Genomic DNA, 27,898 nt, shown 5'->3' with positions numbered 1-27,898 from the left:
CCTTTTGTACGCCAATAGCGACAAAGAACTTTCAACTCGTGTCTTATAAGAGACAACAGGGTTCATATATATCACCACTTATGCCTTCTCATCTTCTAGAAACCTATGCTGATGATGAAGAAGATGACTTTGAAGATGATGATGATGAGGGTGCTTTTGGTGTGGCACGTCACCCATCCGAGCTTGTCATCAAGTGCCAAGATGATGATGAAGACGATTCCTACGCTGAACACTACTACCAGGAGGATATCATAGTGCCTCATTCATTGGAACATCAGAGACGGCCTAGAGTCCCGGAAGTCACTCAGTTGCCGCCTAATTTGATACAAGACTTACAGGCTATGCTGGCGGATTACAAGCAGCGTTTTCCACCGCAAGTACCTCAATCTGATACTGCAGTTCCTCCTCAGCAACATCCACCGGTTTCTCCGATCGTGGAAACTCCGCAACCGGTCTTGCCTCCACAAACTCCGGATACGTCATCAGAAGAGGAGGTAGAAGATGGAGAGTTGCCTAACATACCTTCATCAGACCCATGGGATGAATATGTTATACCCATGCCGTCCCCTCCAACTCCACAACCTTCAGATTCACCACCTGAAGATGTAGGTGGTTTTCACAACCTGATGCAGAGGGCATCAACCAGGTTTAAGCTCCCGGTTACAGTGGAGCAAACGGAGTGTTTTCTCCATGACTTTAAAGAGGAAACAAGAAAGATATCTAGAGCCATTCCCATGATTGAATATATTTGGAAGGAAGGCATAAAAATAATGAAAAACCCTGCATCTGTGCCTGCTGTGTTACCCAGAATAGATAAGAAATATCGTGCTCCGCTCTCTAGTCCGGCGTGCCTTATTGGGCATCCACGCCCGGATTCGGTAATCTCTCAGGCGGCGCAACAAAGGTCAAAGAACCCAGCTACCCCTATTTCTACTCCACCAGATAAAGAGGGGCGACGATTAGACCTTATTGGGAAAAAGTTTTCCACTATGGCTGCAGCATCCATCAGGATAGCAAATTCAATGGCGATTATTGGGCGCTACGATCGCCAAATGTGGTCAGAAATGGCTAGCTTCATAGAGTTGTTGCCAGAGGACAAAAGACAAGAAGCCAGGAAAGTTCTAATGGAAGGAGAGCGGGCAGCGGAAGAATCCATCGACTGCGCTCTAGATATGGCTAATACGAATTTCAGACAGTTGGCTGGGGCAGCTGTCCTGAGACGTCAAGGGTGGTTAAAAGCCACTACATTTCGTCCGGAAGTTCAATTGAAAATACTGGACATGGCATATGACGGAGAGTCCCTCTTTGGGAAACATGTCGATGAGGCTCTCCAAACGATTAAAACTGACACAGATACTGCAAAGTCACTAGGATCATTGCAATATAAAAGAGGATCGTTCAGAGGAGCTAGAGGACGAGGTTATTCGTCCAGAGGAAGTTATTACCAGCAAGGCAGGCAATATCAACAACAATACCGCCAAAACTATCAGTCCTCTTATAGACAATCTGGATCGGCTGGTTTCTCTCGCCAAGGAGGAAGAAGGCGCACAAACAACCAAGAAAGAGACGGTCACAAGAAACAGTGAGAGCAATTGGGCGCCACCTCCAATCCCTTACCTTCCCGTGGGCGCGAAGATATCTGCTTTCCAACAGCAATGGCAGAATATAACAACGGATCGGTGGGTGTTAGACTTGGTCCAACATGGTCACACCCTAGAGTTCATCACCAAACCTCCACCAACTCCGCCCAGGGGTCCCCCTCCCCCTCGTCTTCACTTATTGTTCAAGGAAGTGCAAGCTATGCTTCTCAAAAACGCAATAGAGAAAGTTCCAAATCATCAGAGAGGGGCAGGTTTTTATTCCCGTTTTTCCTCATAAAAAAGAAAACAGGGGAATGGCGACCGATCCTAGACCTACGCAATCTGAACAAATATCTCAAGAAGCAAGGATTTCGAATGGTCACCCTCTCGGACATTCTCAGTTGCCTCAACGAGGGAGATTACATGGCTTCCTTGGACATGGAAGACGCATACTTCCACATCCCAATCCACCCAAACCATCGGAAGTACCTCAGTTTCACGGTGGCGGGCGCCCATTATCAATTCAAAGTTCTCCCATTTGGCCTCAAGTCGGCCCCAAGGATTTTCACGAAGTGCCTGGCCCCTGTGGCAGCAGCTCTTCGGGCAGCAAAAGTGCAGGTCTTCCCTTATTTGGACGACTGGCTAGTCAAAGGTCCATCAGAGGCCAAAGTAAGATCCGACATTACAGTATGCCGCAATCTCTTCGCATCGCTAGGCCTCACAATCAACAGAACAAAATCTAAAATGGATCCAAAACAAAACCTGTTGTTCCTAGGAGCTTGCTTGGACACAGTGGAATGCAAGGCATCCTTATCTCGAGAGAGACAGCTCCGACTGCAGGCGTTGGCCAAAAAACTGGCAAGAAGAAGGTCACTTTCAGTTCGCCTATTTGCATCACTTCTGGGGATGTGTTCTTCAGCCATCAACCTCATTCCATTGGCGCGTCTAAAGATGCGGCCACTGCAAGAGGAGCTAAACTGTCAATGGCATCAAGCGACAGGGTCTTTCGAGGACACCATCACAATCACCAACAGGATGGTGCATGCACTCCAATGGTGGTCTCAGATCAGCAATCTGGAACAGGGGCTCTCATTCTTACAGAATCCTCCGGATTTTATTCTGACGACGGATGCGTCCATGGAGGGCTGGGGTGGTCATCTCCAGGACCTGCAAGTGCAAGGAAAATGGTCTCAGCAACACAAGAAATGCCACATCAACAGTCTAGAGTTGAAAGCCATTTGTCTGTCTCTTCAAGCGTTCCTCCCCAGGATAGTAGGGTCCTCGGTTCTAGTCAGAACGGACAACACCACAAGCATGTTTTATATCAACAAGCAGGGAGGAACGAGATCAGCAACGTTATCCAAAACAAGCCCAAGAGTTATGGAAATGGTTAACAGTTCACAACATAACTCTCAAAGTGGAGCATGTCAGAGGCCTCTACAACACCTTGGCAGACAAACTGAGCAGAACATTGTCAGATTGCCACGAGTGGGAACTGGACAACGACCAGTTGAACTATGTATTTCAGAGATGGGGCAAACCCAGGTTGGACCTATTTGCGACTCAACAGAACAAGAAATGCCGGTACTACGCCAGCAGATATCCTCAACAGGGGTCAAGGGGGAATGCCCTTTCGATGCGATGGTCAGGGACCTATGCATACGCTTTCCCTCCGATCCCTCTGATTCCACGAGTGGTGCGCAAAATGAAAATGGAGAGTTGTCGCCTTCTCCTCATTGCTCCCAAGTGGCCTCGCCAGTATTGGTTTCAGGAACTCATGCTACTTTCACACGAACCACCGATCAAACTGCGTGTAACTCCGAAGTTACTGTCATGCAACGAGGGTCTGGTACTTCACCCAGATCCTCAATCGCTGAAATTGCACGCATGGCTCCTAACTTCCTAGAATTCGAACATCTTCAAATTCCTCAGGACTGCCGAGACATTTTAGAGAAGGCAAGAGCCCAGAGTACATTAAAAACTTATCGTCTCAAGTGGAAGCGTTTTTGCGCATGGTGCATCTCTAGTGCTTTACACCCTATAGAGGCGCCGGCAGAAAAGATATTACCCTATTTATTGCATTTAGCGCAATCTGGTCTTTCTTTTTCATCAATAAAGGTCCACTTAGCGGCCTTATCCAGGTACAGAAAGGTGACTAACACTCAATCACTCTGCTCTTCATCGCTAATCAAGCAATTTATGAGGGGTCTGTTCCGGGCTTATCCCCCAGTGAAGCCCTCACCACCGGAATGGGAGCTCAACACGGTTCTATCACAGCTGATGAAGCATCCGTTCGAGCCTATCCATAGAGCCGACCTAAAGTTCTTGACATGGAAGATTGCTTTATTACTGGCGCTAACTTCCGCAAGAAGAGTGGGAGAAATTCAAGCTTTCACCATAAAGGAGCCCTTTTTACATTTCTCCCAGGACTATGTCACTTTACGAACGAATCCAACGTTCATACCGAAAGTGCCTTCCCAGTTTCATCTAAATGAACCGGTCAAGCTGAAAGTTTTCTTTCCAAACCCGTCAACCCCGGCTGAAAAAACATTGCATTCTTTGGACATCAAACGATGCTTAAAATTCTATCTTCAGAGAACCAAGACTTTGAGAAAGTCAGATCAACTGTTTGTAGCTTATGGCCAGACTACATTGGGGAAAGCGGTAACTAAAGCCACGATTTCAAGATGGATCGCATCCGCTATTCAATTCTGCCACATCAAGGCTAATCGACCATTGACAAGATCTGTTCGATCTCACTCCACAAGAGCTGTGGCAGCGTCTGCAGCTTTGTTTGCAGGAGTGACGCTTGAGAACATTTGCCGTGCTGCGACATGGAAGAATGTCCACACGTTTACAAGACATTACTGCCTGCAATCAGCAAATCAGGATGATGCGGCAGTGGCCCAAGCTGTTTTACTTCACCTGTTTCCATAAGGAGTATGTTCAGGTACTGATGTTCACTTATTTCATATAAAGTACATGCAATTTAATAGATTGTTTTTAAATATGCAGACATATGCTAACATGTTGTGTATTTTTGTATGATGCTTAAGATTTCTTTCTAGAAAATGCATAATTTCAATGTTGAATTTGAACATGATTTATTAATAGTTCAATCTCTAGGCGTTTGTTGGTTGTTGACAATACATTCATAGGGGTGCACTGTAATAAGTCTCCCACCATCCGCAACCGACTTTGCCTGGCTTACTGCATGCTATTCTGATTCAGGCATGTGAATCTATGAAAGATACCCCAATACTGGATAAGAAAACAAGTTACTTACCTGTAACTTCAGTTATCCAGTATTGGTATCTTTCATAGATTCACATGCACCCACCCTCCTCCCCGGCGAGTCAGTTCTCTAAGTTGGGGATACTTGTTCCCACTTGTGCTACGAAAATCTGAGGAGAGCTGGCTCTGCAGGGAAGGTTCTAGAGGGTGCTGTGAGCTGATTGGTTGGAGCAAAGACTTTGGGTCTTTTAGCATAATGATGTAGATAGGCTACTATAATATAGGCCTCAGGCCTTTTTCTAGGGCCTACTACTACAAAGTGCTTTTGGCACTGCTTTTTTATTTACCGTGGGACTCCCGCCTCGACGACGGGAATGATTCAGGCATGTGAATCTATGAAAGATACCAATACTGGATAACTGAAGTTACAGGTAAGTAACTTGTTTTCTTACCCTGTACCTCCTTCCAATTCCCACTCATCAATGCTGTCTCTTACACTATTATTGTAATACCTGTTCATAACACCTGCCTACCTTCTTTTCCCACTTTCTCCCACCTCCCTACACTCTCCTTCCTTCCAATTTAAATTATCTCACCCTATCCACTATTGTGTCTCATCCACTGTTACTACCCCTTCCTCTTCTTTGTCTCTCTCTGCTATGTAATGTAAAAGTATTTGTAAAGCGCAACTTCCACCAAACGGTTTCTTGGCGCTGTGAGCGTGTGGGGACAGATCGGAGGGGGGCTTAGTTATGAGCTTTGCGGAACAGATGAGTTTTCAGAAGGGATCTAAAGTGGGGATAAGAGGCAGTGAGTCTGAATTCTAGGGGGAGTGCATTCCAAAAGGAAGGGGCTAGGAAGGAAAATCTGAGCCCGTCATGTTTCTTACGCCTGAAAGCTGGGACATTGAGTAAGGCAAGATGAGAAGAGCGGAGATTGCGGGGAGGGACATAGTGATAAAGAAGAGAAGAAATGAACAGAGGACCAAGGCCAGCTAGGGCTTTAAAGATAGTGTAGCCCAGTTTGAAATAGCAGCGTTCTGCTACTGGGAGCCAATGGAGGGTCTTCAGAAGGGGGCGCTCATGCTGATGTCTGGGCTGATGGAAGATTAGCCGTGCATCTTGATTCTGAACCAGCTGGAGGCGGTACAATTGATAGGAAGGAATGCCGGCATAAAGAGAGTTGGAGTAATCAATTCTAGAAATGACCAGCGCCAAAAGGGTCAAAGTGAGGGCCGAGGTGGTGAGGAAGCGCGCAATTTTTAGAATTTTGCGTAGATGAAAGAAACTAGAGGAGACCACAGCATTGATCTGGGGTTTCATCGAGAGATCGTTGCTGATGATCACCCCAAGACTTTTTGCAGAGTTTGTGGGGAGGGGGGGGGAGGCCTAGACTTTTAGGCCAAAAAATGGGGCCTCCAAGGGTTGGAGGCACCCCCGACAAGAACCAGTTCGGTCTTGTCGGGGTTAAGTTTAAGGTGGTTTACTCTCTCTTTACACCTCACCTTTTTTTTGGTTCTCCTTCCTTTCTCGCTGCACTTTTCCTTTCACCTCACATATATTCCACTGTCGTGCCCTTACTAGTCTTACCATCCCCCTTCTCTCCTGTCAGCTACCCTTTCTCCCTGCTTTGCACATCGCACATGCCTTTCTGTTCCTTCTTTTATCACTGTTCCCTTCTTTCGTGTCTACACTTACAACCCCCTTTTAACTTCATCTCCTATTCCGTGTCTCTCACGCTGTTCTTCTCTTTTTCCTCATTCACTATCATGCCCTTATTTCAGTTCCATCATCTGCAACTTTCGTTCCTCTCTCAGGCCTCAGAAGTAGACAGCAGGATGACAGAGATGCCAAAAACTGTAATTCTGCACACACCTCCGAACACTATGTATCAACCAGTACTTGATATGGCATGATAAATGTGGAGTGCCTGTAAAAAGGAACATAGACCAGAAACTTAAATCCTGTGTAATCAGCGTTGTCCGTGTACATAAAGCCAAATACATGTTTGCAACATTCATATGCTTGACAAGCTCTTAAAAGGCTTTCTTTACCATGAGAAAAAACATAATTGGTGAGCAAAATGATATACAGTTTATTCCAGACACGTATCTGACCATAAGTGATAATAAGTCAGGCAAAGGTATTTTTCTTGTAAAATGGTGTTTTAAAACCATTCCAAACAAAGACATCAACATCTAAATAGGAACGCACTTTTGCAGCTTTTTCTGTCCATTTTGCCTTATTATCTCTAATAAGTGTTAGAATATGATGTCTAGTGGTTGTGTTAACACTATCTTACCAGATAACCTGAGTTAAAGGAGTTAAAGAGCTGGAGCAGGATCGAGGGTGTTATTGTCCTCAAGAGTAAATGAGGCAATGTGACCCTAAATAGATCATGATTGACAATACATCAAGTAACATAATCAATTAAATAAGCCTTCTTGAGTCACTTATCAGTTGGAGATCATACAAGGTTTATTTAAAGATTCCGTTCATTACAGAAAGCAAAATATGGTTAGTCAAATAATCTTATATACAGGGAATTGGCATTCGAAGTATGATACAGACTGGCATGGGTTTGCTCTGTAAAAATCTCCAAAGACACTCTGGCTCACCTCCAAAATTAGCCCACTTCTATAGTAAAGTATAGAGCACAACTCATTACAGTCAGCGTGAGGTGAGCAAAAAAAATGCATAGGCTGAACAAATCACAATACAGATTAAAATGCAACAATATCTTGTACTATCCCTTTAAATTAATATTAATGAACTCCCATTTGCCCTAATGTCATCGGACGTGACTGTGCAAATCTTGTTACACGTAAAATAATGACAGACTTCTGAAATGAATAGACTCAGTGATTTTCAGGCAGGAAGAACCTTCAACAGAACATCTTGAGAGGAAAGCTTCCTTTAGATGTTGTTCCTTTAGAACAACATCTTTTTAAGAAAGGAGATGGCAGAATCATAATACATTGAATTTTGTTTCAGTGCACATTTTGCTGCACACATGCAGAGAGTAAGAATGAAAACATGATCACGTTTTGAATTTCAAAATTGAAACATACTAGTCTGGCCAACTTAAGAAAACATGATTCTGCTAAGATTGCAAGTGCCCTTCTGCACAGGAAGTGACATCACTGGATTTCCCTTCCTACATTTGCGCAGGTAGTGACATAATTGGATTTCCCATCATCTATCTGCATCGGAAAGAAATTCACTGGTTCCCTGCCCAATGTAAACTGCCCTCCTCCTTCCTCCAAGGACTTATTTAATGGTGGCTGCAGTGCGGACACGCAGTGGGAGCACCGTTGGCACGCCACAGGCAAACCTGTCAGCACCTTGACAGCACCACGAAATCTGGTTCTCTTCCAGGGGATCATCATCATCGATAGTTGTAAGCACTGGGTAGTCACACCCACACCTGGGATTCCCAGAGCACTTCTTAAATATTTTTAATATAGCACTTCACATATATATATATATATAGATATATCTCTCTCTCTCTATATACATATATATATATATATATATATATATATATGAACCAAATCTTCAAATCAGCACACTCCTGCAATGAAGACACGGACCCAAGGCTGCAGTAAGGGAGATTTATTTCAACCTCTCAGGCGACGCGTTTCGAGCAACTAGTGCTCTTGATCACACACCATACACCTGGTCAGCAAACATTTTTATACACTTTTTTTTGCTACGTGATGCTCCACCTTCTTTGTGAATCACATGGTGCATAAACATAGATGAAATACTTATCGATGTTTTTAGTAAGTGCACACCAAAAAATAAATAAAACTTGAAAGGCACTGAACACAATATAACTGCATGAATGCATAAACCATTACTATTACATGTTCTGCTCCAGATTTCTAATGTCATGACAAATAACATTGTTGGAGCGATACTCCAACAAAAATTTGAAAGAAAGTATAAACACGTAGAAAAAAAAAAAAATATATATATATATATACAAATTTCCTATATACACTAATTTACATATAATTTATCTATATACATCATTATTTACAGCTTTCAAATCTCATGACTTGGTATCCCAGTACCTAGTAATGTATAAACTGGATTTCAGAATTCATATATGAGAGTTTCCTCCCTAGTGGAATATATCAAACGTGCTCCAAGTGCCCATAATATTAAAACAAACCCTAAGTGATTACTGAGATGAAAATTATAACGTGATAATATTAAAACAGTGAAAGCAAAAAAAACCTTTTTGTTGATAACAAAGAATAACCCATCAACAATATATACATAGTGTTCAGAAGAGAGTGACAATTATGAAGCTTAGTATCAGTTATCATAGTCTTCTAAGATGAAATTTCTCAATTGTTTCACCCAAGGTGCAACTTGATGCAGTTAGAATTTTCTGTATTTGTACATATTCTTTAGTTCTGAAAGACCTTGAAAAAATGAGATATAGAAAAAACACATAAATATTCGCTCTATATCTACTTAAGAAGTATTCTGTAGTACACACAAAGTGAACAGAAATCATGTGAATTATTATAACAAATGATGTAAATCTTCTGTTGTATTTAAACCGTTGGGATATTTACTGTCCAGCTCAATTATGTATTCTGTTTCTTTCTTCCTCAATAATCTTTCTCTGTCACCACCTCGATTGAGGGGAGCCACCACATCTATGACAAAGTATGTCAACTTTGACAAATCATTGTTATGGGTTGACCTGAAATGGCGTGCTACCGGGTATGTGTTATCATTGTTTACTATTGCACGTAAGTGCTGCAGGATCCTGACATGCACCTGCAGTTTAGTACTGCCTACATATCGTAGGCCACAGGTGCATGTCAGGACATACACTGCATACTCACTTTGACAATTGTAATTACCCCGGATAGCTTTTCTGATGGAACTGAAAGGTGTATTGTAGTGAGTGGTATTTACACCAAACTTGCACGCCCTACACGAGGAGCATTTAAAGAAACCTTTCTGTTTCAGCCAGGCACTGCCACTACCCAGCTCTGGACTGTTTTTCACCAGACTATTGTGCATGCTTAGGGCTTTTTTGTAGGTTATTGTAGGAGTGATTGAAAGTGTATCACTAAAGAAACCATCTGTCATAAGAATGGGCCAGTGTTTCTTAACAATAGACCTAATTTGTCTTTCTTGTTTGCTATAGGTCAGAATTAAGCGAGGTGTATTATTATCTGTTTCTGGCTCTGGTTTTTCTGATCTGAGTAGCGATTCCCTAGATTTTTCACGGCTACGTCTCAGAGCATTGTTCAAAACTTTATCATTATAACCTCTAGCTTTAAGTCTGTTAATTGTATTCTGGGCTTCCTGTTCAAATATTTCAGGGGTACTGCTAATCCTTTTAACACGCAGCAGCTCACCGTATGGAATATTGGCGATCACATGTTGCGGATGTTTGCTACTGGCATGTAATATGCTGTTTCCAGCAGTTGGTTTTCGAAATAAGGACGTGGTTACAGCATTATTATCAATGGTTACATGGACGTCTAAAAAGTCTGCCTGCACTTTACTGATGTTGGGGGTAAAGAAAAGATTTTCATTATTCTTATTGAGTGCATCAACAAAGGAATGGGCACTTTCCTCATCCCCCTCCCATATGCAGAACACGTCATCAATAAACCGTTTCCAGTATTGCACATGTTGAAATCCCGGTGTTTCGATGAGACCGCGCTCCTCCCACCAGCCCACGTGTAAACATGCGTAGCTGGGGGAGAAGCACAATCCCATTGCCACACCACGGACCTGTCTCCATACACCCTTAGCAAACATGAAGTAGTTATTATGCAAGCACCAATGTACTAGTTCACATAACATTTTGTTGTGGGTATAATATTCACATGATCGTAGACCAAGATAATGTCTGATAGCCTCTAAACCCTTCGAGTGGTCTATTGACGTATATAAAGACTCTATATCAAGGGTCAACAAACACCAATTATCTTGCCATTGGATTGATCCAATTTGTTTAAAAAGTCCCCTGTGTCTTTGAGGTAACTCGGTAAGTTTTTGACAATGTCCTGCAGAAAGAAGTCAATATAGCGAGAAATATTTTCTCCAACACTATTGATGGCCGCTATAATGGGTCGGCCCGGTGTAGGGACTTTCTGTTTATGAATTTTTGGGATCAAATATAAAATGGGTATAACAGGATGTTCAACATGTAAAAAGTCAAATTCAGTTTGTGAGATCGAATTATTTCTTTTATATGAGATTAGCATCTTTTTCAGTTCATCCTTGGCTTTCTTATATGCCATCCCATTCGACCTTTCATAACAATTGGTGTCATTTAATTGTCTCATGGCTTCTACAGTATATTCATCCTTCTTCCACAAAACAATATTCCCACCCTTGTCCGATTTGTTAATCACCACTTCCTGATTTTGACTCAATTTTTTCATCAACATGTTATATTGATTCACCATGGCATTGTTTTTATGTGTCTGTGCCTGCACCACGCGGTTTAACTTTTTCAGATCTTCTATAACACATTCGTGATAAATGTCTACCGCGTCTTTAGGCATAACAGGCATAAATGTGCTTACCGGTTTGAATGGACTCTCTCCGGCTCCCTTTTGGCAAATGTCCACATTGTAAAGTTCGCTCTGTGTGTTTAAGATAGCTCCATCATTGGAAGTTGAGTTCACAGACTCCCCCAGATCAGAAAGGGTATTCTCAGCTGGCCGACCCAAAAGGTCTGGTCCCCATCTTCAGAAATCGATGCTGTGGCTTCCATATGTACCTCTCAACATTAGAAAGCTAAAACGTAGACTTGCAAAATGATTCAAATAAATATTTTCATCCCCACATGAGGAATTTCACACCTGTAAATTAGCTTTGGGAGGTACTTCTGATGCTCCTGTAAAAGTCAACCAACGAGAGAGCTCAGCAAGAGGTGAGCGCCACAAACACCCGTCACGGGAGTTCCGAGCACCATACATGTTTCATTGCTCAATTACCTCATACACACGTGTAGCATCCATGTGCTGGGAAACAACGTGTTGCCTTGGAAGCACTAGATATGTCTGTGGGTTCAATTTCCTCAGTAGAGTGCCTCATCCCCTCTTCAGGCCCCTAGGAGAGGATGTGGCTTTATCATTCATCATATTTGGGGAGGAGCCGAGACAGGAAGGACGTGGACCGTCTCGGCTCCCGGCCAGCGCGCTGCTCCGGCCTGGAGCCCAGCATCCTTGGGAGGCCCCCCGCGACGTACACGCTTCATAAGTGTGGCGGAGGGTGTGGGGCACCTGCAGGGCTACCCAGATCGCTGCTGGTGCCGGTGGAGCGGCGATTGCTGAGTGCTCCTGATCCCCGCCGAGGACCCAACATGGCGGCCGCCCGTTGCCAGCTCGGGCTGTAGAGCAGCGGGGAGGAGGAGCGGAGACCGGGGGCGAGTCGGATGGGCGCTGTGCACCCGAGCCGTGTGTGGGGCTCCTGCCGCGTCCCCCGCTGCCACCTCGTTGCTGGTGTCTGTGGAGCGGCGCTGGCTGGCTGCTATCGGTCCCTGCCGGGGACCCAACATGGCGGACGCCCGCTGCCAGCCCGGGCTGAAGAATGGCAGGGAGGAGAGCGGAGACCGGGGGCGAGTCGGACAGGCGCTGATCAACTGAGCGGTATGTAGGCCCCCGCTGCCACCCGCTGTCGCCCGCCGAGACTCTTGCCCCCCCTTCCCCCTTGCTGACCACGCTGTGTAGCCGGTGCCTGACTTTAAAATGGCGCCCGGGGAGACACGCTTTCTCTGACCGGCAGACACAGGCTCCGGGAACACGAACACGAACGCAGAGGATAGTGCCCTGGTGGACTCTGGAGGACTTTTCTCGTGGACTAGACCCTCCCTCCATACCCTGCATCCTACCCACCTTTCATCTATGCTGTGAATGCTGCTGTTTGTTCGGACAGTTTTCGCTGGACTCTAGCCCTTCCCTCCAGACCCTTGCATCCCACCCACCCCTCCTCTATGTTGGTACTAGTGTAGTGTTTGCAGTGGTCCTTTGTACTCTCTACCACCCCTATATAGTACCCTTAGAGTGTTTCCAGTCACATCCCTCCTGTCAGGATAGAAGACAACTCTAACGACTAGTATCCTATGTGATTATTAGATTGTATCCATGTGTATCCCCTCCCTGTGTTTAGAACTATAGCTTTAACGACTAATCGCCTGTGGAACTGTTGGAATATAGCCAGGTGTTCCCCTTCCCCCGTGTGAAGAGATAACCCTACTCACTAGAGCAAAAAGAAATGTGTTCCTGAAATGTGTAACGTAACTGATTCTATGTAAAGTGCCTTGTAAAGGGGCAGCTGACATTCCAGGAGCCTAGTCCCGACAGCTCGACGACTTCGGAGGGTTGGAAGAGGTCCCCCGCTACACGGCGGAGGAGGGCACTGGACATCGAATGCTGTCTTATGTAAAGCGCACTGATAACCTAATCGGTTCAAGATCCTGAAATGTGCAACGTAACTGATTCTATGTAAACTGCTGTGATAACTTGTAACGGAACTGGTGCTATGTAAAGCGCTCTGATAACCTAATCGGTTCAAGTTTGCGCTATAGAAAACTCTAAAAATAAATAAATAAATAGCAGCCTAGCATCACGTGCTGCTGGAGCTGTCGTGTTGGCCAAAGATTTAGTAATTCGCTTAGCATTATTCTCCTTGTCTTTGGGTGCCGGTTTCGAAGAAAAGAATTTCTTTAATTTAAGTTTGCGGATAAACTTAAAGACATCCGCTCTGGTGTTGGTATAGTTAAATGAACTTTCAGGACAAAAGTTCAGTCCTAATGATAATAATTGTTTTTCTGCCGTTGTTAAAACCACATCGAATAAATTTGTTATGGTACAATCCCTCATTGTTTCCTTTTGTTGTACCATTGCTTCTTCTTTTTTTGCTGCTGCTGCTGAGGCTTTTCGTTTCTTTCGTCTTGCGTGACGTTTTGCATTGCGCCCCTTGCGTTTTGATTCTTTCGCAATCTGGGACGCAATGTTTGCAGCCGGTCCTCCACTAAAAAATCAATCTCTTCACCAAGGTTTAATATTCTTCCTGCTTGGCCTCCTTCCATAATGCTTGCTTCAGAAAGCGATGTACTTGATGTGCTGGCCAAAGAGATTGTTTCCGCATCAGAGTTTTCATTAGCCTCTTCCAGTGGGTTGGTTCTAGCCATGCCACCACCAGTGACTGTTTGCTTGGTCAGTTTGACTTGCTTTGCTCTGTCGTATTTGCGAGAGAATGTATATATCTGACCGGTCTCATAGTCCTTTAAATCCCTCGCAAATTTATGCACTTTTCTGACTTTGATGCGTTCTTCATGCTTACGCAGCCTTTCACTTATCTCCTTACGTGTGGATGTTACCAACAATTTAGTTTCAGGATCAGTAATAGAGTCCAGCTGCTCATCCAAGCTTTTAATTTCCTCCAGTAGCTTTTCCCGATCTATGACGGCATACTTAATAAGGACTCTTACCAAATTCATTGAGGCATCTAAGTTCATTTCTCCCCATTCTTTTAACATAGCCGGATTGGGGTCTTCGAAGCTAGGCGCCAGCATAATCCGTAGACCACCCGGAACCCTGCCTGCCTCCACCTATTTGGTGAGCGACTTGTGCTCCCACCATTTCGTGATTTCAGACTTAGTCTTTTTTTCAAGGGTTTTGAGTAACTGCTTAGCGTCCTGTTGCACGCTGCTGGGCTGGGTGATAGCCGCGGTAGCATTTGAAGCGTTCTTCCGTACATTGTTGAAAAGCGCTTCCGCAGCATCTTCACGCTCTCAATCCAAACTCGCTGACATGGTGCTTACGAGAGGGTTTTAATTTTGATAACGCACCGATGACAAACGCCAATGTCGGTCTTCTTACTGCTGCACCTTGCACTCGTCACCTGTGATTCCCGGAATAACACCTCTGTTGCGGTTGGACGCCACTCGCTCTCAGCTCGCCTATCAGACCAGCCGTTAGCGCGTCTTCGTTGTCCACCTTTCGAGGTTGCTACTTCGGTTCAGGGGGTCAAGCAAATTTCCTCCTCGGAACAAAAAGCGCAGTTAGCCGTTTAAGCAAGACCTCTTGCTGACGAGCGGGTACCGTGAACGGGGACAGCTTTCCTCCGTGAAACGTACGACCCAAATCTTCAAATCAGCACACTCCTGCAATGAAGACACGGACCCAAGGCTGCAGTAAGGGAGATTTATTTCAACCTCTCAGGCGACGCGTTTCGAGCAACTAGTGCTCTTGATCACACACCATACACCTGGTCAGCAAACATTTTTATACACTTTTTTTTGCTACGTGATGCTCCACCTTCTTTGTGAATCACATGGTGCATAAACATAGATGAAATACTTATCGATGTTTTTAGTAAGTGCACACCAAAAAATAAATAAAACTTGAAAGGCACTGAACACAATATTATATATGGCATGATAAATGTGGAGTGCCTGTAAAAAGGAACATAGACCAGAAACTTAAATCCTGTGTAATCAGCGTTGTCCGTGTACGTAAAGCCAAATACATGTTTGCAACATTCATATGCTTGACAAGCTCTTAAAAGGCTTTCTTTACCATGAGAAAAAATATAATTGGTGAGCAAAATGATATACAGTTTATTCCAGACACGTATCTGACCATAAGTGATAATAAGTCAGGCAAAGGTATTTTTCTTGTAAAATGGTGTTTTAAAACCATTCCAAACAAAGACATCAACATCTAAATAGGAACGCACTTTTGCAGCTTTTTCTGTCCTATTTTGCCTTATTATCTCTAATAAGTGTTAGAATATGATGTCTAGTGGTTGTGTTAACACTATCTCACCAGATAACCTGAGTTAAAGGAGTTGAAGAGCTGGAGCAGGATCGAGGGTGTTATTGTCCTCAAGAGTAAATGAGGAAATGTGACCCTAAATAGATCATGATTGACAATACATCAAGTAACATAATCAATTAAATAAGCCTTCTTGAGTCACTTATCAGTTGGAGATCATATAAGGTTTATTTAAAGATTCCGTTCATTACAGAAAGCAAAATATGGTTAGTCAAATAATCTTATATACAGGGAATTGGCATTCGAAGTATGATACAGACTGGCATGGGTTTGCTCTGTAAAAATCTCCAAAGACACTCTGGCTCACCTCCAAAATTAGCCCACTTCTATAGTAAAGTATAGAGCACAACTCATTACAGTCAGCGTGAAGTGAGCAAAAAAAAACATAGGCTGAACAAATCACAATACAGATTAAAATGCAACAATATCTTGTACTATCCCTTTAAATTAATAATAATGAACTCCCATTTGCCCTAATGTCATCGGACGTGACTGTGCAAATCTTGTTACACGTAAAATAATGACAGACTTCTGAAATGAATAGACTCAGTGAATTTCAGGCAGGAAGAACCTTCAACAGAACATCTTGAGAGGAAAGCTTCCTTTAGATGTTGTTCCTTTAGAACAACATCTTTTTAAGAAAGGAGATGGCAGAATCATAATACATTGAATTTTGTTTCAGTGCACATTTTGCTGCACATGCAGAGAGTAAGAATGAAAACATGATCACGTTTTGAATTTCAAAATTGAAACATACTAGTCTGGCCAACTTAAGAAAACATGATTCTGCTAAGATTGCAAGTGCCCTTCTGCACAGGAAGTGACATCACTGGATTTCCCATCCTACATTTGCGCAGGTAGAGACATAATTGGATTTCCCATCATCTATCTGCATCGGAAAGAAATTCACTGGTTCCCTGCCCAATGTAAACTGCACTCCTCCTTCCTCCCAGGACTTATTTAATGGTGGCTGCAGTGCGGACACGCAGTGGGAGCACCGTTGGCACGCCACAGGCAAACCTGTCAGCACCTTGACAGCACCACGAAATCTGGTTCTCTTCCAGGGGATCATCATCATCGATAGTTGTAAGCACTGGGTAGTCACACCCACACCTGGGATTCCCAGAGCACTTCTTAAATATTATTAATATAGCACTTCACATATATATAAATATATATATATATATATATATATATATATATATATATATATATATATATAGATAGATAGATAGATAGATAGATATATCTCTCTCTCTCTCTCTCTCTCTATATATATATATATATATATATATAATCTCCTCACAAAGAATGCCCTGCCTTCAGAGACGGACTCTTCCAGCTGATGAGTTTCACAACCATTTATTAGCAAGGAACAGGGTTACAGCTCCAACTTTCATGTCCATTTGCCTTACGCGTTTCAGAGCATGTATATATATATATATATCTGTAGCCTTTAGAGAGGGTCAAAAATGGCCAGATTACATTAGATTTTTATATAGTTTTGAATAGTTGTGCAATCCAGAATTACCTGTCATTAATAAACATTGACTAAGGAAAACCCACACAGACCTTTATTTTAAAGAAAAGGCAATATGAGACATTAACCAATAGGCTGCCACTCAAAGAATAACATAGACAACGGGCACTCTGCCTTTAAGAACCGCACAGTACCCCCTTTGTCACATCATGCAACACAGGTGTGACAGGTCAGTTCATTTTGCCCACTCCTACTGTTAGGATCCTGGAGCACTGGGCTCTGATTTTTTTCCGTAAAGAATTGTCAGAAAAATCTCTTCAAAACTTTGAAAATTATTATCTCTTGATGCTACTCAGTACCATGATAGACAGTTTAACTCTGACCCACACCCAAAACCCACGCCAGGTACCTCAGAATAATCATCAACCGCAAACTGGATATGGACTGCACAAGTCAACGCTATCACAGCATCCTGCTTCCACACTCTGAAAATACTGAGGAAGATCTTCAAATTGTCACTCATGCCCTAGTCACCAGCAAGTTGGACTATGGGAACACCCTCTATACCGGAATCAACAAGCAACTCACTAGAAGACTACCCACCATCCAGAACTCAGCAGCCAGGCTCATCTTCAACCTCCCGACACACAAACATGTTTAATCTACAGTTGTTTATGAAATATTTCTTAAGGAGGAGTGTTTTCAGCTCTTTCCTTAAGTACAAAAACACTTCGGAAAAATAATTTTTGAATTGTGGGTCATTAAGGGATTAGTTATTTAATGCCCTTAGTTCAAGAGAGTTTAGGCACAGTAGCTCCTAAAACCCTGAACGTTTCCCCTTATACCGCCTCCTCAGCCCTTGAGTTCCACAAACAAACAGAAGACATATGCCTTTATCTAAAGAACGGTGATGGATTAAACCCAGATCTTTTGACTGGGTGTGAGTGTTTGATTAGTTCAGATGCTCCGTCCATTACCACCCCCTTTTGTACCGCTTTTGGCCGCCATAAGTGTGGCAGGGTATGCTCAGACGTGAGTCCCTTGCTCACTTTGCCACTGGATTCAAGCAAGCCGGGCTGAAGACGGCTGGAATGCCAGAAACCGGTCCTCGGATGCTTGTTTCCGGTCCAGGGAAGGCATGGCTTGGCAGCTCGGGCTGGACTGTTCCCATGAGGCACAGGGTCAGACTGATTTGCATATAGCCATGTCTGAACTGGGGTGGCAGAGTGGGCTAAAGAACGGTGATGGATTAAACCCAGATCTTTTGACTGGGTGTGAGTGTTTGATTACTTCAGATGCTCCGTCCATTACCACCCCCTTTTGTACCGCTTTATGTAAGTCCCAGGCATGGCATACACTAATCCCATCTTATTAGCTCCAGTGTACCATCCCAATTGAATTGTGCTCTCTACAAGTAAGCATAAAATATTATGTTAGGTATTCTTGTAAAGTGCAAAACACTCGCTTAAGGAGTCTCTGGGCACGAAAGAAGGCCTACTTGTTTTCAAAAAGTTGAATAGAGCAGGACGACTGATCTAGCATTAGGACAGCTAAAAATAGCAATGCCTTCAGCATTGTTTTTATCGTACCCGTTTTCTTACAGGATCAGTGGGAAAACAAAAGCATGTACTAGTGATGAGGCATGATTTAAGAAAAGGAGCGCCATCCACTTTTGACTCTGAATCCGGGGAGAAGTTGCCAGAATCAGACCCAGCGATCTGAAAGCCCTACAAGACTGATAAAAACTGACCCGAAAAACTGATGTAGCTAGGGCCACCATTATACAATGCAATGTTCTATGAGCATAGCACAAAAGCTTAAAGATATTCCGTTTGCGGATAGACAGCCAATGAATGCAGTGAATCCAGACTCTGTCCTGAAAGTGTTCTTGGGGGGGAGATTCACTATTAGTCTTGGTGCAGTATTCAAAATGACCTGCGTTTGTAATAACAATGACTCACTTATACCTACATTAAAAGCATTACCATGGTCGAAAAGATTAGTAATTAGAGCCAGTAATAAGGTCTTTTTACCCTGCGTAGGATACCACTTAAATATTTTCCTCAGCAATTGAAGGATACCAAAACAAGGTGCGCAGACCGAATCAGCATGGTTTTTTATGGTTTTTTATGCTGATGGTGTCAGCCAGTAAGAAGCCCAGATTTCTTGCTACCCGCTTGTCAGATGGTGATGCACCTAATTTTTGAGGCTACCACTCTTCTGACCAGATCCCATTGACATTACCAAACATAAGTCTCTTGCATATGTCCTTTAAGTGGTAGATAGTTCTGTTTCGTCCATCAAACAACAGATCTCAGGCAACCGCACATCTAATTCTGGTAAAGCCATGAATATCCTCTGCAAATACCATCAATTGAGTATCGCCAACATATAACAATATCTCAAACCCGGATCTGTTACTTTTTTGACATATGGCAACATGTTTATTTTGAACAGAGTGGGGCTTAGGGATAAACCCTGAGGCACCACACAAGCTGCTTTTGGTCTTTGATCTAAATGGTGACAGATACATTGCCTGAGTTCTGTTTGCCAAACAATCGCTCCAGAGTGTGTTCCTATTTTGTACATCCTCCTTTTCAGGTCTCGCCTATGCAGCGTGCATGCGCTGCATAGGAGAAAGACCTGTAGCCATCGCCACGGGGCAAAAATGTGAATGCTTTGAATTGCTTGCACTGCAACATGTGCACATCTTGGCGATTTCCTTGCGGGAGCGCGCAGCGCCATGTGGTTGCACACTCCCGCAAGGGAATCGCGCAGGCCCGCCGTGCGAGGTGCGTGCTTTTTTTAATGCAGATGATAGTTTTCACGGCCTTGCATCTTTACTGCCGCGTGACCAATGCTTGATTAGACCTGTGTGGGAAACTGTATGAAAAGCTACTACTCTAACAGGATAAAGTCAACATTGGAGACCGTGAATAAAGTTGCAAAAGTACACAAGATTGAATCCTTCACTTCCCCAATTGCACTGTCATTCCTGAATCTTGATTTCTACCCAGGGCAAAATTGGAGCCAATTCAGTAAGTGACTCCAAGGGGGTTGCTTGATGTTTAGAGATGTATTCTTGGGGGGGGGGGGGGGGGGGGGGGGTGTAACATTTTCGAAATGGAGTTTCAGTTAGATGAATTTGAATCTATGCTTTATTTTCAAGTAGGACACTTCGGAAGATAAGTTCTCCAGTATTGGGGTGTCTTTCATAGATTCACATGCCTGAATCATTCCCCGTCATCAGAGTGGGAGTCCCACGGTACATAAAAAAGCAATAATATGCCATAATAACATGAGAAAACCTAGTAATTCCCAACCAGGAAGTAAAGTAGCCCAAGCTACAGGAGAAAAAACTTCCACACTCATGACTATCCTAGTCATTTTGTATGGCCCAAACTGCAGCCAATCAAGCGACAGCACTCACCAGAAGGTTCTCCCCAGAGGCTCAGGCTCTCAGATTTTCTACCGCACGTCGTGTGAAGGGAGTCTCCCTGAGCTCTGCTCAGTACTTCTCTTTTTTCCTTCTGGAATCTAGTTTTGAAGATGTCTTCTTTTAAGACATCTTTATTCAGGCCTTGTGACTCTTGTGGTAAGCTCCGGCTGTTTAAAAAAGATCCCCACAAGAAGTGCATCTACTGCCTGTATCCTGAACATCAAGTGAAGGACTGCAAGATTTGTAGGACCTTCCCTCGGAAGACCCTCAGGGACAGAGAAGGCCGCCTGCTTTTGTGGCTACAAAAGCTCAATGATACAGACTATCCTACTTCTGAGGTAGGCAGTATTGCCTCTGGGTCTACTTCAGCCTCTAGGAAGAGAGCTGCTGAGGAGGTATTATCTTCTCCTGGGGCAAAGGTTGTAAGGAAGCAACAACCCTCTAAGGGGTCTGAGAGGCCTTCCACATCTAGGGCTACTCCCCCTGCTAAGGCAAAAAGTGGTTTATCTACGCCCCCCAGAAGAACAACCAAGAAATTACCTCAAACGTATTCTGAGAAGTCTTTACCTCAGAAACAGACCCTGTCGTCCACGATGCCATTGTTGGCTCCTTCGCCGACGAAGATCTCCGTCGACGCGACGTCTACGGTAACTTTTACCTCTCCTAAGCCTGAGATGATAATGTCAACAGTGTCTTCATCGCCAACGATGTTCTATGTAACTGTCAGACCTATCTCGTCGACGGCAGAGTCTTCTTCTGCCGTCGTCAGCGCCTCGTCGACGGCCAAGCTAAAGAAGATTCCGTCGTCGACATCATCGTCGATGCTTGCTTTTCCGTCGACGAGCTCGTCGACGACTACCACATCGTCGACGAAGACACCATCGTCGATGAAGACACCATCGTCGACGAAGACACCACCGTCGACGGAGCCACCATTGTCGACGAAGATAACTCTATCGTCTTCGACGACCTAGTCGTCTGCCACCAAACCCAGGCCGACGAGCCCTCTGGTGGGGCCCCCGTCGACGCCACAACTCTCTTCATGTACCACCATGCAAGTTTGGTTGCCGTCTACGGCTCTCATGCCTACACCAAGACCGTCTTTACTTCAAAGACGCGGTTCTAGCTTATAACCTTTATCTCCTCTACGCATGTCACCTCAAAGGGTACCCCTACAGGTTCCAGACAAGTTACTGGATTCTGAAGATAGTGAGGAGGATTCTGTTATTGAAGAAAGATTTGGAACGGCGACAAGTCCTTCTGAATTGAACATTAAATATCAGGAGGACGACCAAGAGGATCAGCATTCACCTGAGCAAGTGACATCGCCTGTGACAAATGTCCCCTCAGCTCAGGTACCAATAGCATTGGTTATGAACCTTCAATGCATGCTGGATGATTATTACAGGCGTTTTCCGCCGTCTGAGTCAACAGGCTCTATACCTCCTACACCAGTGGTGCAAACACCTATATCTGATTTCAGACCTCCAAGGTCTCCTCCACCTGCATCGTCCAATCAGCCGGACGAACAACATTCTTCTGACGGAGAATAAAGAGAAGAAGGAGAAGTCGATGACAGATCCTTGATGTCGGAGTGGGATGATTATCAGGTGCAAACTCCTTCTCCTTCACCACCGGCTCCCTATGATTCACCTCCAGTGGACGTGGGCGCATTCCACCTTCTAATGGAGCGGGCTACAAAGCGTTTCCACATTGACATGGAGCATACAGAGCAGGAATGCTTTCTATATGATTTTAAGGACCAGCCAGGGGAAGCAAGCCAAGACTATACCAATCATAGATTTCATCTGGAAGGAGGGAATTAAAGTTATGTCTACTCCGGCTTCCATACCTCCGGTTCTACCAAGGATTGATAAAAAATATAAGGCCCCGGAAAAGTCCCCTGCTTGCCTTATAGGACAACCGAAATTGGATTTGGTCATCATTCAGGCTGCACAAAAGAGATCTAGAAACCCTTCTTTTCCAATTGCAGCCCCACCGGATAGAAACTGCAGGCGCTTGGATGCCATTGGAAAGCGTGTGTCAACAATGGCAGCTACCACAGTCTGAGCTGCCAACCCATTGGCTATCCTGGGCAGATATGGCCGGCAAATGTGGTCGGATATCTCGCCATATATCAACTTGCTTCCAGAACCCTCCAAGTCTGAAGCTCTGAAAATCCTGCAGGAAGGTGAAAGGATCTCGGCGGAGATGATTGACTCTGCAGTTGATGTGACTTCAACTGGGTTCAGACAATTGGCAGCAGCTGCTGTCTTACGCAGGCAAGGTTGGCTACGATCCACTTCGTTCCGCCAGGAAGTGCAAGCAAAGGTATTGGACATGCCTTATGACAGGGAGTTTCTGTTTGGTCCGCAAGTGCAAGAAGCCATGCAGACAATCAAAAAGGTCACAGAAACAGCTAGAACCCTGAGCACCCTACAATTTCGTAAGCCGCCCTTGCGAGGGGCGAGAAGACGTGGATCGTCCTCTAACAGAGGTGGATATACTCAGCAGCCCTCCTACAGGCAGGAGAATCAACGCTACCAAAACCAGCGTTACCAGTCCTACGACCAACGCAACACTAACTATTCCCAGAACAAGAGGAAGCCGGCCTACTGCAGAAAGTATAAACGACAATGAGCCTTATCACCTGCCACCGCTACTGCCCCAATCTCAAGTAAGGATTGGAGGACAAATATCAAAATTCTACTCAAAATGGTCATCGAGAACATCGGACAGGTGGGTCCTGGACATTGTGGCCAAGGGCCATGCCCTCGAATTCGAAAAAGTTTCCTCCAAACGTTCCCCCAAAGGGCCCCCCTCCAGCTCATCTCAAAGAACTGTTTGCCCAAATCAATTTGATGCTGAAGAAAGGAGCAATCAAGAAGGTTCCTCGGACTCTGAGACGAACAGGATTCTACTCCAGATTCTTTCTGGTAAAGAAGAAATCCGGAGAATGGCCCCAATTCTGGATCTCCGTGCTCTAAACAAATATTTGAAAAATCGAACATTCCGGATGCTGTCACTACAAGAAATACTGCATCTTCTATCGGCAGGAGACTACATGGCCACCTTGGATCTCCAAGATGCGTATTTCCACATCCCCTTCTTACCTCATCACAGAAAGTTCCTACGATTCAGAGTGGCTGGCAGGGATTATCAGTTCGAGGTCCTTCCCTTTGGGCTGCGCTCGGCACCTAGGGTATTTACAAAGGTCCTGGCTCTGGTAGCAGCACACCTCCGGCTGGAGGGAATACAAATATTTCCTTATTTGGACGACTGCCTTATCAAGGCCAGTTCTTACGCAGACACAGACACCCATTTACAGCAGTGTCTAGCTCTCTTTCAGCCTCTGGGCCTTTCCATCAACGTCAGCAAGTCCCAGCTGGTACCATCCAGAAGACGAGCTTTCTTGGGAGCAACCTTAGACACTCGGCTGCTCCAAGCTTTCGTGTTGGACGAGACAAAAAAGAATACTGGGCATGGCTCGGAGTCTACTTTCAAAAAAGTCAGTTTCAGTCCAACAGTTCAAATCCTTTCTGGGGATTGTATCGTCTAGCATTCCTTTGATACCGAATTGCCGACTCAGAATGAGGCCTCTTCAAGAAGAACTCAGCCTGCAATGGCTGCAGATCTCCGGCTCATTCGAGGACCTCATCCAGATCGCCCCTCTCATTCGGGCTGCCCTACTTTGGTAGATACAAAGAAGGAATTTGCAACAGGGTTACGCGTTCCTTCAGGACGCACCAAACTTTACAATTACCACGGACGCATCCCTCAAAGGCTGGGGAGCTCATCTTCAGGGACCGACAATCAGCGGCAAATGGAGCCCTCAGCAGAAACGTTGGCACATCAATCTGTTCGAGCTGAGAGCCATCTTCCTTGCCCTCAAATCCTTTTGTACAATCGTTCAGGGAGCCACTGTATTGGTTCGCACAGACAATACTACAAGTATGCACTATGTGAACAAACTGGGAGGGACAAAATCGGCTCCTTTGTCTCAGGAAGCATAGGAGCTATGGGCATGGGCAATACGACACAGAATCAATCTTCTGGCGGTCCATGTACCGGGAACAGTGAACGTTCTTGCGGACACTCTCAGCAGGACAACAGTGTCTACTCACGAGTGGGAACTTCATCAGCAAATGGTGGATCGAATCTTTCGACAGTGGGGTCATCCAGATCTAGATCTCTTTGCGACCAGGAAGAACAGCAAATGCCGGTTCTTTGCAAGTTGGCATCCCCACAAAGACTCTCAGGGAAATGCGTTTTCGAATAACTGGTCTCAAATATATGCTTACGCTTTTCCTCCGATACAGTTGGTTCCCAGAGTTCTGCGGAAGATGAAGAAAGAACCGTGTCGGCTGATTCTTATTGCCCCCAGATGGCCTCGCCAATACTGGTTCACTGAGCTCCTTCTCCTATCGGAGTGCGAACCAATTCAGTTGCAGCCAATTCCGGACCTACTCTCCATCCAGGTTGGTCAGATTTACAATCTGGACCCGACATCTCTGAAGTTAGCGGCCTGGCGCCTGAGTACCTTGAATTCGCCCATCTGAACATCCCTGCAGATTGCAAAGAGGTACTAGCCAAAGCAAGAGCACCTGCTACAATAAAGACATACAGACTCAAATGGAAACTATTTTGTATCTGGTATCTTTCGGCTGGAATTCATCCCTTTTTGGCTAAGTCAGAGCAAATCTTACCTTTTTTCTTACATCTGGCAAGATCGGGATTTGTCCCATGCAACCCTGAGGGTTTTCCTAGCAGCGATTTCAAGGTATCGACAAAATGGGTCCACTTCACTTAACTCAGCAAATGGTGGATCGAATCTTTCGACAGTGGGGTCATCCAGATCTAGATCTCTTTGCGACCAGGAAGAACAGCAAATGCCGGTTCTTTGCAAGTTGGCATCCCCACAAAGAATAATACAACAATTCTTCAAAGGACTTTTCAGAATGTTCCCTGCGGTACGTCGTCCACCACCAACGTGGCATCTCAATGTAGTATTAGCGCAACTCATGCGCCATCCTTTTGAACCTATTCACAGAATCGATTTGAAATTCCTTACGTGGAAGGTGTCACTTTTATTGGCTTTGACTTCCTCTAGAAGAGTCAGTGATATCCAGGCTTTCACAGTTCATCCACCTTTCCTACAGTTCACACATGACTCAGTAGTGCTCCCCACGAATCCGAAATTCATGCCTAAGGTGCCTTCAGACTTCTACCTAAACGAGCATGTCATCTTAAAGACATTCTTTCCTAACCCACAATCCCCTGCGGAAGGGCATTGCATACACTGGACATTAAGCGGTGTTTAAAGTTCTATTTACAAAGAACCTCTACGTGACCTAAATCTGATCAACTGTTTATCGCCTATGGTAGGATTCGTACAGGCCAAGCAGTATCTAAGCAAACAATTGCAAATGGGATCTCTGCAACTATCGACTTTTGCCATACACAAGCAGGACGACCTTTGCAAGCAGCTTCAAGAGCGCACTCTACAAGGGCAGTGTCTTCCTCAACTGATCTTTTCGCTGGAGTCCCTCTCCAGCACATCTGCAGAGAGGCAACCTGGGCCAGTCGGCATACTTTCACCAAACACTACTGTTTGGATGCAGCCAGCGAGACCGATGCTTCAGTGGGTCAAGCAGTTCTGCCTGATCTTTTCAAAAAAGGTGAGCCTCTGTTTTCCTCCTCCTCTTCCTGCTGTCAGACGCTTGTTCTGCTTATTATTATTATTATTATTATGTACATGCTCAAGTAACTGCTTTGGAGATGTGATTATATTTTCATGGTTATGTGCATCTCATATTTACAAGCTTATGCTACAAATAGCGTCTTCCAAGCACGGATATGTACTGCTATCTACTCTGTTTCAGGCATGTGAATCTTTGAAAGACACCCCAATACTGGAGAAGAACAATAGTTACTTACCTGTAATCTGTGGTTCTCCAGTATTGGTGTCTTTCATAGATTCACATGCAACCTGCTCACCTTCCCTTAGAGGCTCATAGGCTACTTTGGTGTACCATCACTCCTTGCGAGAAAATCTGAGAGCCTGAGCCTCTGGGGAGAACCTTCTGGTGGGTGCTGTCGCCTGATAGGCTGCAGTTTGGGCTATACAAAATGACTAGGATAGTCATGAATGTGGAAGTTTTTTCTCCTGTAGCTTGGGCTACTTTACTTCCTGGTTGGGAATTACTAGGTTTCCCCATGTTATTATGGCATATTATTGCTTTTTTATGTACCGTGGGACTCCCACTCCGACGACGGGGAATGATTCAGGCATGTGAATCTATGAAAGACACCAATACTGGAGAACCACAGATTACAGGTAAGTAACTATTGTTCTTTTTGCCTAATAATTGTCACATTGTGTAGTTCAGCTTATAGTGTTTTCCTTTTTGGGTGGGGGCATGTACTAGGTCTAATTCATTAAGTGGCTTGTTTGACCTTTTGTTAATATATAATCAAATTATCTATGATTAAAAAATACTTTTTAAGCCTCTTCAATAGGATTCCTATTACTTGAGGTCTGACCACAAACCCGACTGTTATAGTCTTGCCTGTGAAGATTGCAGGATAAAATATTTTCCAGAATCTGACATCTGTGGGTTTAGCAACAAGGCTCCTGAGATCAGATGTCATTGACATCTAAATATTTCTTAATCATGACGTTCTGAAGGAAGCCAAACAACCTTCGAGTAGAAATTGCTGGTTCTTCAAATCGAAGGAATTTTGGTTTTGGTGCCATTTGAGATGATTCAAGTTTATAACCCACGAAGAGGAAGTTTCTCTTGCTTACCTACTAGATGTCACCAAATCAAAATTAAAATTGTCCTCCATCAAAATTCACCTTACTGTCATTACAGTTCATAGGGAAGGCCCAAAACAAACCTCTTTTTTCTAGATTCCTGATTTTAAAGATGGCCTGAAGAATGTCTTCCCTTCCATCTCCCCTTAGGACACCTTTTCCTCCCTGGGAGCTGAGATTGGCATTATCAAAATGATTCACCTCACTTTAATGCAGCATATTTCTTGGAAGACTGCTTTTGTAGATGCTATAACCTCCACTCAAAGGGTTAGTGAGATTCAATCCCTTTGAGCTGTTGAGCCTTACTCATTATTTCTTGCTCATATGAGAGTGGTGATAGAAACCCACCCTTCCTTTCGACTGAAGTTTAAGACTTTCATATTAACCAGACCATTGGCATCCATACTGACCTGGATCAACCTTACACATATCTAACCAACATTTTATTAACTACTGTCAAACTCGCTGAGGTCTGACCACTTGAATACAGTTGATCTCTATTTGGATTGTAGCCTAC

The 27,898-nt window shown here is 44.3% G+C and overlaps 2 protein-coding genes across 4 annotated transcripts in view; both read left to right on the top strand.

The window, feature by feature from the left end:
* The window catches only part of HMGXB3 (HMG-box containing 3), a 558,172-nt gene that overhangs the window by 504,483 nt on the left and 25,791 nt on the right, over nucleotides 1–27,898 (top strand). The window lies entirely within an intron of this gene.
* LOC147702652 (uncharacterized) lies at nucleotides 81–1,586 on the top strand. Its single transcript, XM_086928398.1, has one exon. It carries the CDS (start codon nucleotides 81–83, stop codon nucleotides 1,584–1,586), a length of 1,506 nt encoding a protein of 501 aa, XP_086784524.1.

The sequence above is a fragment of the Lissotriton vulgaris genome, chromosome 7 (assembly GCF_964263255.1).
Source record: "Lissotriton vulgaris chromosome 7, aLisVul1.2, whole genome shotgun sequence".
NCBI classification, from domain to species: Eukaryota; Metazoa; Chordata; class Amphibia; order Caudata; family Salamandridae; genus Lissotriton; species Lissotriton vulgaris.
This window is presented reverse-complemented; position numbering and strand designations above follow the sequence as displayed.